Source organism: Phoxinus phoxinus (assembly GCF_949152265.1).
Source record: "Phoxinus phoxinus genome assembly, chromosome: 11".
Classification (NCBI taxonomy): Eukaryota; Metazoa; Chordata; class Actinopteri; order Cypriniformes; family Leuciscidae; genus Phoxinus; species Phoxinus phoxinus.
In genome coordinates, this window is record NC_136886.1 from 13,858,030 (window position 1) to 13,870,564 (window position 12,535).

A 12,535-nucleotide genomic window follows, 5' to 3' on the forward strand; every position below is an offset into this window, starting at 1 on the left:
GGTTGTGTAAAAGAGATAAAAACGATATAAATACTGTTCGGTTTATCACACAAACCGCTTGTTTCTTGTCTTAGGCCATCAATGTGCACTTACGATGGGGAATTTTTTAATTTGGACTTTTTTCTGCATGCTATTAGAGACATCTCAACATGCTTTTGGAGACAGTACCTATATACCTGCATTGACTGACAGACAAGAACGGTTTGACCTAAAAATGTAAAAATTGAAACTACTGCGGAGACAAAGACACCTAGGCCCTACATCTTGAATGCACTTCAGGTAAGCTAAAACATACCAAAATGTAATTTCAAAGTGAACTATCCCTTTAATATCTGGACTACTTTAAGTATAGGCTATATCACAAAGTTAACTGAAATTAAAATTGAAGTCAATTAAAAAATAATCTTTAGTTTTTAATAGATTTATACAACGACTGTTACAAATGACTGTGAAAACTACCATCTCAATAACACAATTCTATCAGTAGACTACCCTGAATGATCTATTCATAAGCACTGGTCATGCTAGGGTTTCCGGTTAAACAGCAAACAGAGCAGGTAACTCCGCGACGATTTCCAGGTAAGCGCGTTTTGTCGCGCATATAGTGCTTGAAACGCGACGCAGCACGAACAAACATACAGAAAATTGTTTGGTGTTTCCAATTGGCGTCATTTAACGTCAGAACTTTGGACCAGACGCTTCTTATCGCTGCAGGTGTCCCACTGGAGGGGAGCGGCGAGGTCACACACACACTCCCCCAGCTGAACTACAAGCTCCGCGATCAGAGTAGCAATGAGAGGAGAGACCACTCCTCCGAGCGGAGGGCAAAAGTCCGGGCTGAACGAGCAGTGCACCTGCACCGCCATTCGCAATGACAACCTGATATGGTCGGGATTACTGTGCGAGACTTACATTAAACTTGACGTCTCTTCTAGCTGAGCGCGTTTCCCCTCTCCAGACGGACCGGCTGTGTATATTTCTTGCTGTGTATATTTGTGGCTGATGTGGTTCGGGATGGTGTGCTGCCTGCCAGCGCATCGCAGGTAAGAACGGAAGCGTTTTACGCCCTCGTACACTTTTAGGTTTCAATAGAAATGTATTTGTTATGCATTAGACAGAAAAGAGGATTCACACCTTGATAAAGCAACGCAGAACACTTTGTACTGGAGTTTTAGGACTTTCACTTCTGGAAATTCGTCTCAACATGTGCAAAAGGACATTTTGTAAACCAACTCATGAAGGGTTGATAATCGAATCTGTTTATAGCATCTATAGCCTACACTGAGATGGCAAACACAATGTTTATTAAAAATTGTTAAATGCTGCATGTAAAATAGCACACACACAAAAAAATTTATGTGACAGGGAATCATACTGCCTAATAAATTAACCAATATCGCACAAGCAAGAGTGCCGTACTCAATATGGACATGTTGTGCTGATATTATTACAGTAGGACTGAGATTGGAGTGTTTAATATAGGCAAAATTTGGCCATTTAGTTCACACATGTTTTTTTTCTGCCAAGGAAAATAGTTCCCAATTTCATGTCACCCAGATGCCTCAAACTTAGTCAAGCTGAGTAATAAAAACAGTAAAGCGTCCCAGAGCTATTATACAGAATATCAGTTTATCAGTCCTAAACATCACTAGGACTGTAATTAACTGTTCACCCATAGACTGGATATATGGACTTAAACACACAAAATATATTATCCTGATAAATGAAATGTAAATATATGAATAATCACCGGTGCTTTCAACAGTCCTACATGATTTTTAAAAAAATTCTGTATATACTGCATCAGCTTTATCAGATAAAATATTAATAATTATTAAACTTGTCTCTTATAGGCTAATTAATAAAAATTTTTTTTACATTATAATCAAATTAGCTACTTGAGAACATTTGTGAGTAATACTAATTAACAACATTTATTTCCTGGAGCAGGTCACGCACTTAAGGCTAGTTATTTTGCAGTTATGTAAACAAACTTCCAGTATACATGCCATTTCTTTTTTTTTTCTCACATCTTATAAAAGTAATTAATTGATTATTTTAGACAAATACGCAAACTACATATATATTTAGTTACAGAAGTGTGGAGTGTCATTCCTCACATGCTGCCATTTCTGATTTTATTTCTGAGCTGAGCAAAATAAATCTTCACTCAATTTGTTCTGAGTTGTGTAGAAGAACACCAGAAACTGGCAGGCAACATATACTGTATAATCGAAAACAGTTTTGTCCAGTATTAGACATTTGGAATGAGGAATAGAATGATCAGATAATGCTTATTGTGGACATTATAGTGTCCATTTTAAGAACATTGTGCTTTAAAGAGTAACTAATACGAGTTAAGTGAGAGCAAAATACTAAAGAGGAGCTGCAGAACTGTAACAGTTCTACATAACAGCCTATAGAGAAAGAAAGGTAATGTCTCCCACCTGTATAGTTAAAATTGTTCTGTATCATAAAATAAAAGTGAAGCAAATTATTTTTGCACATTGCCCTTTCTATGCAGAGTGTGAACAGTGCTTTACAGTGACAGGGTAATAGTTTAGGGAGAAAAAGAGAGTAATTAATCATGGTTATGCTCTTTCTACCATTCAAGCTTTGTTAATGTGATGTATCGGCTACACTGGAGGTGTTAACAAAATGGCATGTCATGGATAGAAAATAAAATTACATTTATGACATTTTATTGTTTTATTGTGACTTGATTGTTGAGCATGCACATACAATGACATATTATAGTCATCCGGTAAAATACATGACAAAATAGGACAAATAAGAAAGTAGCACAAACAAACATGTCAAATAATTCTAGAAAAGTACCAAATGTTCCATCGTATTAGTTTGCCATTCTTTGAAGTATTAAGGGATGTCTTGTAAATATAATGGCAGATGAATAGGTCTATGTTCTTTCAGTTCCATCATGGTAACACCATCTGATATCATTATTTTCCAGTACATTTTGTTTTAAATAAAGGATGAACATCCATATTTTGAGTTAAAATAGAGATTTTGTGACATGTGTATCTGCAGAGAAAGAAAGGAATCTCAAAGTTATGCTTCCAGATGCCAAGCAAACCAACACACTCTAGGCTCCTTCCTCGCCATCCTTTCCTCAGAGATCGTACAGATCTTTAAAAACGACAGGTCTATGACAGCACTCAGCAACATCCAAACATCCCGAGAGTGTATATTCCAGAATATTCTGTGACACGCACAGAGACAGCCAGTGAGAATGAAACCATACCCCTAAAGAGTGAAAGAGTAGGTCCAGGTGTCTTAACCCGGCTGGTGTCTATGTCACAGATGGAGGTCAGGTCACAGAGTGGAGCTCAGTGGCCAAGTTGAATAGTTGTCCTTTTTGTATTGCATTATGGACTATGCTCACATTTTTACTGTCCTAGAGGCCATAACTGAACATTATGGATGCTGTCACTGTTTTGAGAATGAAAGGGAGAGAGGAAGGCGGGAAGAGAGGTGAACGTTTTTCCCTGTCAGCAGTGTGGAGCTGGGTGGACGGGCCTGTTAATTGGTGATTTAATTAGTGCTTAATATTGCAGCTGTGCCCAAAACAGGAAAATCAAGCACCAAACAGCAGTGAATACAGAACCTTACCAGACAAAATAGCACCCTTAAGCCTGGAATACACTACATGACTTGTAAAATCTGAACCGATTTGTAAACACTAGGAGTTGCTGACTTTGTAAATGATTACAGTGAAAAACGTTTGAGGATCACACACTACCAGACTTTCACGTTGTGTTGAACACAAAAAAATTATGCAGAAACATGTGCCTTGTTGCTTGGAGATGGATGACAAATTAAAACAATGTGTGTTATGAAATTGGCTCAAAATATGAAACAAGTATGATATCCTCTGACTGGATGGAATCACAGTCTGAAGCTAAAGTTTGCATTTTCTGTAAAATCAACTTTTGGCTGGAATACACTAGATGATTTTTGCACAGATTATTGCCCTGATTTACAGTCCAGAAGAGTCAATGCTTGATGCTTAAAGTTAGAGCCAGTCTGTGCAGATTTTAGCCAGTCGGAGTTGACAGATTTCGCATTAAAATAGAGGTGTATGATGGGCACAGACTCCAATTTTTTAGCTTCAGACTTTAGTTTCCATCCACTCTGAGGATATCAAACATGTTTGATATTTTGAGCCGGTTTGGGGGTTGAACCGAGGCGCATGTTTCTGTGTGAGCTGAAAGTCTGAGTGTGTGATCCTCAGTTGTTTAGTCTATGATGCACAGTTTTTCTCTGTAACCTTTTACAAAGTCGCTAGTGTATATGCCGAGTGTTTTGAAAACTTTTCCAATTTTAAAACTCGTGTACTGTATTCAAGACTTTAGACTACCCAAAATCTGCATACTGGCTCTGACTTTTGGCAAGTAGCATTGACGTGTCCAAACTGCAAATTGGGGCAAAAATCGTGTATTGTATTCCAGTCTTTATGACTCATGTTGTTTCTACGCTATTACACACCCATAAAACCCATACCAGGTCTATTGTTGTTGAGTTAATCATACATAGAGAACATTGAGATTTTGTGTAGAGTAAGATTGAGTAATCTGTCTTTATAATGTCATTTTGTGTTCTGTTTCCTTCAACGAACATGGCGGTAAACTGCAGTGAAGGGTTGGAATGAAGCAGTGTTCTTTAGGGAAAGTGTACTGATGGAAAAAGAGGATGTAATGACACCACTGAGTCTTGAAGTGAAATGATGGAATAAGGTACATGGCATATGTTAACTTTTATGATGAGAAGAAAGAGCACTGGGAGCCAGAGCTGTGCTTTTCAAAAAGGCTATCCCTCCCCAGCCACCAGAACGGCAGTGCAACATACTGTATGAAAAAAAGAGACAGATAAGATACTGAAATTGAGTCGGAAACAGAGAAGTAGTGAGGATTTCTCAGTTGAAATAAGAGATTAGGGGTGAAAAATCAAGGGTGGTTTATACAGCTTTAAAGGCAGGGTCTAGGCCAGCTGCTGTTTGCGGTTTGTTCCTGAGGTTATGCCTGACAGTAACTTGAGCCATGTGTGCAGGCTGATAAAATGTGGATTAAGCAAGGAGAGAGGGGTTGCAAGAAGCATAACATTAACCAACTCTTGGCCCTCCAGAACCCAAATCGTATGCCAAATATTGTGTGATTCATTCCCTCCTTTTCAGGTATGGAACAACATAATATTTAATACTAATGAGTGAAATTAAAAGCCAATTCACACCGCAGAGACAAACACCAACAAACACGTTTGTTGGGTTTTATCTGATCACCCCTGTCGGCGTCTGTTGCCGTTGGTCAGAGAGAGTTTGTTTTCACCTGACTGACCACTGTCAATCATTGTATGTTGGGGCAGTGTGAACATGACAGTTATTGCATCAAATTTTAAATCCAACTGCCAACTTGTTTGTTGGCTTTTGTCTGTGCAGTGTGAGTTGGCCTTTAGAGTTCTTTGAACATACTGTACAGTATTTTTGTTAGCTGGGTATATAGTAGGGAAGTATGGATATTCAGATGCAGCTAATATTTAAAACTCTGCATTTTAAACATTCTGAGAACATTCAGAAGTATCATTTTCAAAACTTAATGGGAATGTTTGCATAAAGTTCTTTGAAACTTTATTTTTATTTGCTGGGTATATAGTAGGGGAAGTATGCTTATTCGGATGGAGCTAACATTTCTCTCACTTCATCCACCATCTTGGTTTTGTTTTTTTCACTGAACTTGTTGCAGTGTATTATGGGATTGATAACTCCGTGAAGGACACATGCAGTGTTGACTTTGAATGTGGTTTATTTGATGTATCTTAGAAGGCAACATAATTAAATTCCCTTCTTTTTGGAACAACCATCGTGGCGAGTGTGCACTAACTGTATGAGGCCTGAAAATGGTGCTTCCATAGGAGCTAATATATACTGAGCTTTCAATGGATAAAGTTAGCAGACATACAGTAGCTACGGAAAAAATATATAGGCCTATTTCATGAAGGTTTTTTGGACATTTTCCATTCAGTTCCACCTTATCGCAAAGATTGTTCTGTTACCCCCATATGGAAAAGGCAAGTTCCACCCCTGCTCAGATCTTCACAGCAGTTTCCTCCCTTAACAATCAAAAGCAATTTGCTTTTGATGAATTAGACATACTGCATATCCTTTACACATCCCCTTCCCATCAAGCTGGCATTCTTTGCTTCTTTTGTCTCCACACAGATAGTGACCTGTTTCCTCCTGGCCTGGAGAAGGACACGGAGACTTGCTCCATTGTTTTTGTCTAGCAACCAGGCAGAGAAGAGTATGCTAGACAAGGCATCAGCTGTTGTATGGTGACCGGAGACAAGACAAGAGCCTGCTTTATGAACGCTTCTTTAGCAGATACATCAGAGACTTGCAGTCAGAGATACAACAGTGTACCGCTTGACTAGAGAATGAATAGTGCGCTTGGCCTGCCACAATGCTTAGCATTCACACCTGTCGGGAAAGATGCTGTTTGCTCTAAATCTTCAAGAAAACCACCAAACCTCAATAGCCAACAGCAACATGAGCCAAGAAAGAGGAGGAGGAACACTGTCAGGAGGCTACTAAAGCTGAACACCTCTGTCCTGGTTTGTGGATCGCTCATGCATTGACAGCTAGGGACATTTTGCCTATGAAATAACCTCAGAGAGACCTTGCAGGCAAACTGACTGTGGACTGTTTTTAAAATTGAGGGCTAAGTCTGACGGCTGTCCAGCCCCAAGGCCACTACACTGACAGATCAGCCATTTAGAAGGTTTTTCCATCAATACCATGTCAGCCTAAAGGAATCTGACTAATAATAATTACAAATCAAAACTAACAATTGCATCTTGCATCAGTTTTCTGGTCACCCTGGTTGTGTTCATGCGGCCAATCTTATAAATATACTCTGGAGTCTGGACTGCACCTGTCAGTGACATCACAAAACTAAAGAGGAAAACTTTCCAAGGAGCCGCTGCAAATCAAAACCGAAAGTCAGTATATTATTAGAAATGTTTTTTTAAAGTATAAGCTAAGGTGAAGGACACAAATAATAAGCAAGTCCCAACCCTGAGGTGATTTTGAGGTGAGGAAAATTTCCTTGCTATCCTTTCTCTCCCCGCACTCCGTTGGGGAAATGACTGAAAGCGAACGCACCAGTGAATGGTAAACTGCCACATTCTCATTGAGATACTTTATAATTCTTTAGGGTGAGTACACTTCTACTGTAACATAAGGCACTCATCCAAGATTCAAAAGACTGAGTCTACCTAGGATTGAAGAGCTTTCATAAAGTATGCAAGTTTAACTGTCATATGTCTATAACAACTGGGAATGCAGACATTGTACAAATTCAGTGCTGTGTTTGATGTCATTTTTGCTTTTTGGGCAGCAGTAAAAGAAACAATAACAATTATTTTTAATTTTGACTTTCAAAAACTCCATAAAAGCATGATAAAGTGGTCCATTTGACTATATTCAAAGTCTTCCTACTTCTAATGACTATAACTTTGTGTGTAAAACAGACCCAAATTTAAGTTGTTTCTCACTGATAATCTTCTCCTCCAGTGAAGATAAACATGGAAGGAATCAGTGAGTTGAACTCAAGAAGTGGATGAATTTGATTAATGTACAAATCATTCAGACTGGTTTTGTGAACTGGATCAACATATTCTTTGAAAAGATCTTGACTTAAAAGAGCGATTCATTCACGTTTCAAGAAGAGCCAAGACAGGATTTTAAGTTACTGAATTAATCTTTGGTCTGTTTTTCACACATAAGATTTAGACACAATATAACACACAGGTCTTATCTACCACTTTCGTTATACTTTTATGATTATTTCATAATCCCTATTTATAATGGATTTAAAAAAAGTGACTCTTTTTTTAAAATTCCAAACAAGGATCCATATGGATTTGGAATGACCTGAGAGTATATGATGACAGAATTTTAATTTTAGGTGATTTATCTCTGACAATCATTGTAATTTTGGACTTTGGTGTTTTTGTTTTCATGGGCTTTCTTGTTTTACTTTTCCCTCTTCATGCCTCACCTCAGTCACAGGGAAGCAGTATGTCAGTGATATGAGACTCCACAGGGACTTAATTATCAAAGCTTCACAAACGTACATGTACACAACCCCTACGGCTTCACATGTGGGAATAGACTGACTTTGAACAAACAGTGCAGAATAATGACACTGGTCCTGGATAAAGAGAAATGGAGTTTGTCTTGGTCCGTGGTTATAATGTATGCAATGTAGTTTGCTGGTGCAGCAGTGCGGACTGTGAAGGCAAAGCCACTTACAGGATTGTAAAGACAAGCTGTCTGTCCTGCAACCTTGAGGGTCACTGGGACCACAGAGACAGGCCATTTGTAAAGGAATTAAGGCTTGAGCCCCTGAGCAGGAGGGAAATTGTCTTCTCTAACTACTTTAAATCTTTATTCTCTCTCCACCTCATGGTCGTCCCCAGGCACATTAATAGGCTTTAGACTAAACATGAGTGTTTAAATTAAACCTGGTTTTCATTGTTTGACTACATAAATTGATTTTAAGAAAATCTTTATAAATAATCTTTAATCATTAAGCAGCTTGGTCTGACTCCAGAATGGTGTTTTGAAACCACACTCTGAATAATTTACATTATTATGCAACATTTTGTAAAAGTTTGCATATTTTGGGGAGTGGGGAGAAGGATGTGCAGTTTAACATACCTCAATTCCCTTGTTCTGTCTGGTGCTTTTGACTGCATGTGACCCCTCAGATTTCCAAGGCAAGTGGAACGAAGGAACCTAATTTGTTTTAAATCTTTGATAATGATTTCAGTCCAGTCACAGAGGATTTATTTTACAATTATGTATAAAAAAATATGTACAAAAAAAAACAAAAAAACATTTTGAATGGAATGCAATAATGCTAAAGTAAAAACCTGTTAATTGGTTAAATATAATTTAATGCAGTAAAAATTATTCATTCATTTATTCATTCGGTCAGGGACTATTTTTTCCAGCGGAAGGAAGGCTTTTAATGATTTTACTTCATGAAAGTTAAATACATATTTTTTGGCTTTAATATTTGTATTAAAATATATGTATATGTGTGTGTGTATTGCTTCGCGTCGTGCCTAACAACGCTCTTCAGCCGTGACTTATTCACGATACAGCATAGCCTCTCATACCTTATTGCTTGCATATATATATATATTTTTTTTATTGATATGTGCTTCCCTGATCGCATTTTGACAACCTTTAATTTTATCATATGCCCTTCTATTTTACTACTTGATTTTTTTCATGGTGGTTATCAGTATGTACTATTTTAAGGTAGAAATTCAGGTTTATCAATGATAATTAAATATTCAGTTATGAACTGTGAAATATACAGGCCAAAAAAAATAATTTACATAATGCCTGAATCATTGTCACTGTGAATTTCTTATTGTGAATTGAACAGGATTTTTTTTTTTCATGTTTTGTCAACTGTACACGGGGCATCTTCTTACCTAATTTCAAACTTGTTTTCTCCAGGAACTCTAGGCAGGTGTCCTTTCACAGTTGGGACCTGTCCTGAGCACCATTAGCAGCAAACATCATGTCAGAGCTGGAGGACTATTCCCCTCCGAGGGACCACCCCCATCCTGACCCGGCTCGCATCCAACAGAACCTCCTGGAGGAGCAGGTGGAGCTCTGGTGGTTCAATGAGCCACGCAAATCCTTATTATGCTACTGCGCCTCAGTGGCCTTGATCTTAGGCTGCGGCCTGGGTGGCGTAGGCCTCCTTTCCACCACCACCAGTCTTTCCAGTGAGTGGCGGCTGGGCGCCGGAACCACTCTTTGCCTTCTCGCTTTGGCCGTCCTCCTCAAGCAGTTGCTGAGCTCCGCTGTCCAGGACATGAACTGCGTGCGCAGCAGGCGCCGGATCAACATGCTAAAAAGCGGCGGTTTATCTGATGTCCTCATCATGTTGATCACCGGAATCTCTCTGCTCATCTGTGGAGCTGTGCTCCTAGACGTGGCCTTGGCCTACCACATGCCCAAACCCGGCAAGGCGCTGAATGACATGTTTATATCTGGGGTGGTGATGCTGGCGGGTGGGAGTTTCACAGTGTTAGTGGTCAGCATTTATGCCGCAGTGGTTTTTCTCTTAGAGAGGACCGGGCCGGGACAGAGACGGTGGGAGAGGACAGTGGGGATCTTCATCATTTCAGGCCAGCTGCAGGAAAGGAGAAGAGAGACTGCTTCGAGTCTGGCTCATCTGATATAACCGTGGCTACAAAATAAATACGCCATTCTTTTACTGAACAGGAACTAAAATGCTCTCAAAGAAACTTTGCACTTATTAAACTAAGGCACAAATCACATGTGACATTTACAATTGCATTTCACAAACAAACTGATTTACATTTTGGCTCAAGGTTTCAGACAGTAAACCTTTGAGGGTTTAAGCACAAACATTCATCTTTTATATGCTTCACTCCAATAAAGTACAGTTAAAAGTACTGAAAAAGCACAAAAACAATCAAATCTAAAGTTTGATCTTTAATTAAATGATTTTAGGTAAAACATGCTGCTTTCTTTTCAATGCTATTGGACGACTACATTATTATGTGTGTGTATCCGTGATGGCTTCATTTATGCGGGCAAAGGTGAGCATACCAAGTGATTGTCCATCTGGAGATGTCTTCAGTGTGTGTGTGTGTGTGTGTGTGAGCGTGAATCGACCGGCTGTCATTTTGCATGCCTGTGATTTTACACTACAACCTGTGCAGGCGAAGCTATGGATCAAATAAAAGATCAGAATGTCAATCTGGAGGATGTGAGCAATTTTCTTATCTTTTTTTTTATTTTTTTACCAAAAAAAAAAAAGAGAGTGCTATTTTGATTGTAGAAATGAGGTTGATTTACACTTTGATGCAAATTATTGGTATTTTGTTCTGAAGGGCTTATGAAAAACATTCACATGCAGATGGAGATAAACAGATGGTAGGTTGTAGCCATTTAGTGGAAATCTATTTCAATTTGTACGCATAATAAACAAACATTCAGGCTCTGCCGTCTAGACAACTTTAGAGAAATACTTCAGAAAAGCTTGCAGCAACATTAAATTCAGAAACACCTAAGCCACATTATATGAATGTCAGTAGGCTATATTTATAACCAAAATATCAAAATATTAAGGTATTTAAAAATATCTTAAGCACACTTTTCAAACAAAGCAATTAGAAAAAGGGTTTTATATATATTTTTAAAAGATAAAAAAAAAAAAAAGTATTGTGAAACTCACGTTAGAATTATGTCTGTATAGTAAATGTAATGAGTGACACCGGTGGTTATTCTGCTAGGACACCTGCTGCCTCACATGCTATCGGCATTATCGTAAATCTCAAGGCGTATTTACCATTGGTAAACTCAGAGAGAATTTTGATACCCGAGTTTTTTGCGTGCCATTATTTTTAAACATGGCGGAGGGGAGAACGATTGCTGCTGTGACTGGTATTCTTAGGTTTTTAATAAATTTAAGAACAGCTATATCGCCTTGTGTACATCTTGTTGAAAGTAGGGCATATTTACATTTATGAATAACTTGAAGAATATTGTACGTTTTATTCCCGTTTTTATCCACCACGATAAGGTATATACATTTTATCCCTTCTTGAACTGCCACCTTATCGTGGTGGAGGGGTTTGGGTAACCTAATGATCCTAGGAGCTATGTTGTCCGGGGCTATATGCCCCTGCAGGGTTTCCCATGGCAAACAGGTCTTAGGTCAGCCAAAGAGCGGTTCAGAAGCCCAATATGATACAAGAAAAATCAAGGACCGAGACGTCGCCCGGCATGGCGCAGCCGGGGCCTCATCCTTTGGCCAGGCCCGGGGTTGGGGCTCGCATGCGAGCGCCTGGTGGCCGGGCCTCCCCCCATGCACAAGGGACCGTAAGGGGCCGGTGCATAGTGGATCGGGCGGCAGCCAAAGGCGGGGTGACCCCCAATACAAAAGCAAGAATAAATCTGGTGTCCTCCATGATTAGCCTACTATTCTTTCCGACAATTTACTCGACAAGCTCACGACTTCAGAAGTGGGAACGTGTCCTATAGAATGGGAAGGCAGCATGACTTCATGTGCCTCAAACATCTACTAAAAATGATCCTGGGACTGGTTGGGTAAAACTTAAAGCCATTACAGAAATGTCTCTGAGAAAAGGCCAAGCACGTTTGATTGCAGATGCCACATTGATTTTTAATTTTATTTGAATTGACATTCATCCATTAACTCTATCCACATACTTTTGGGGATTTAGTCTGAAAGAGTGTTTTTTTCATCACAAACTGTTCTCTTCGAAAAGCAATCCTTTATTTTGCAAATCACTACTATATATTATTTTAAATATATATTTAAATAACAGAAAGCTACTGGCTGGTTTAAATCTTTTTAGTTTGGTCCCTCTTTGTTTGAGGAATTGTGTTTGAGAAACCATGCAGCTGAGTCATTCATCCATACCCTGTCCAGTGAAGACCGAA

At 38.9% G+C, this 12,535-nt stretch overlaps 1 protein-coding gene across 2 annotated transcripts; it reads left to right on the top strand.

The window, feature by feature from the left end:
• The first annotated feature begins 535 nt into the window (after positions 1–535).
• tmem125a (transmembrane protein 125a) lies at positions 536–10,900 on the top strand. 2 transcript variants are annotated; one of them, XM_079628021.1, is made up of 3 exons: positions 536–579; positions 696–1,043; positions 9,548–10,900. In XM_079628021.1, the coding sequence occupies exon 3, from the start codon at positions 9,612–9,614 to the stop codon at positions 10,281–10,283; it is 672 nt and encodes a 223-aa protein (XP_079484147.1). In that variant the 5' UTR covers positions 536–579; positions 696–1,043; positions 9,548–9,611; the 3' UTR covers positions 10,284–10,900. The 2 variants fall into 2 exon arrangements, with proteins under 2 accessions (XP_079484147.1, XP_079484146.1); XM_079628020.1 differs by having other exon boundaries at positions 536–1,043.
• Positions 10,901–12,535: the final 1,635 nt, after the last annotated feature.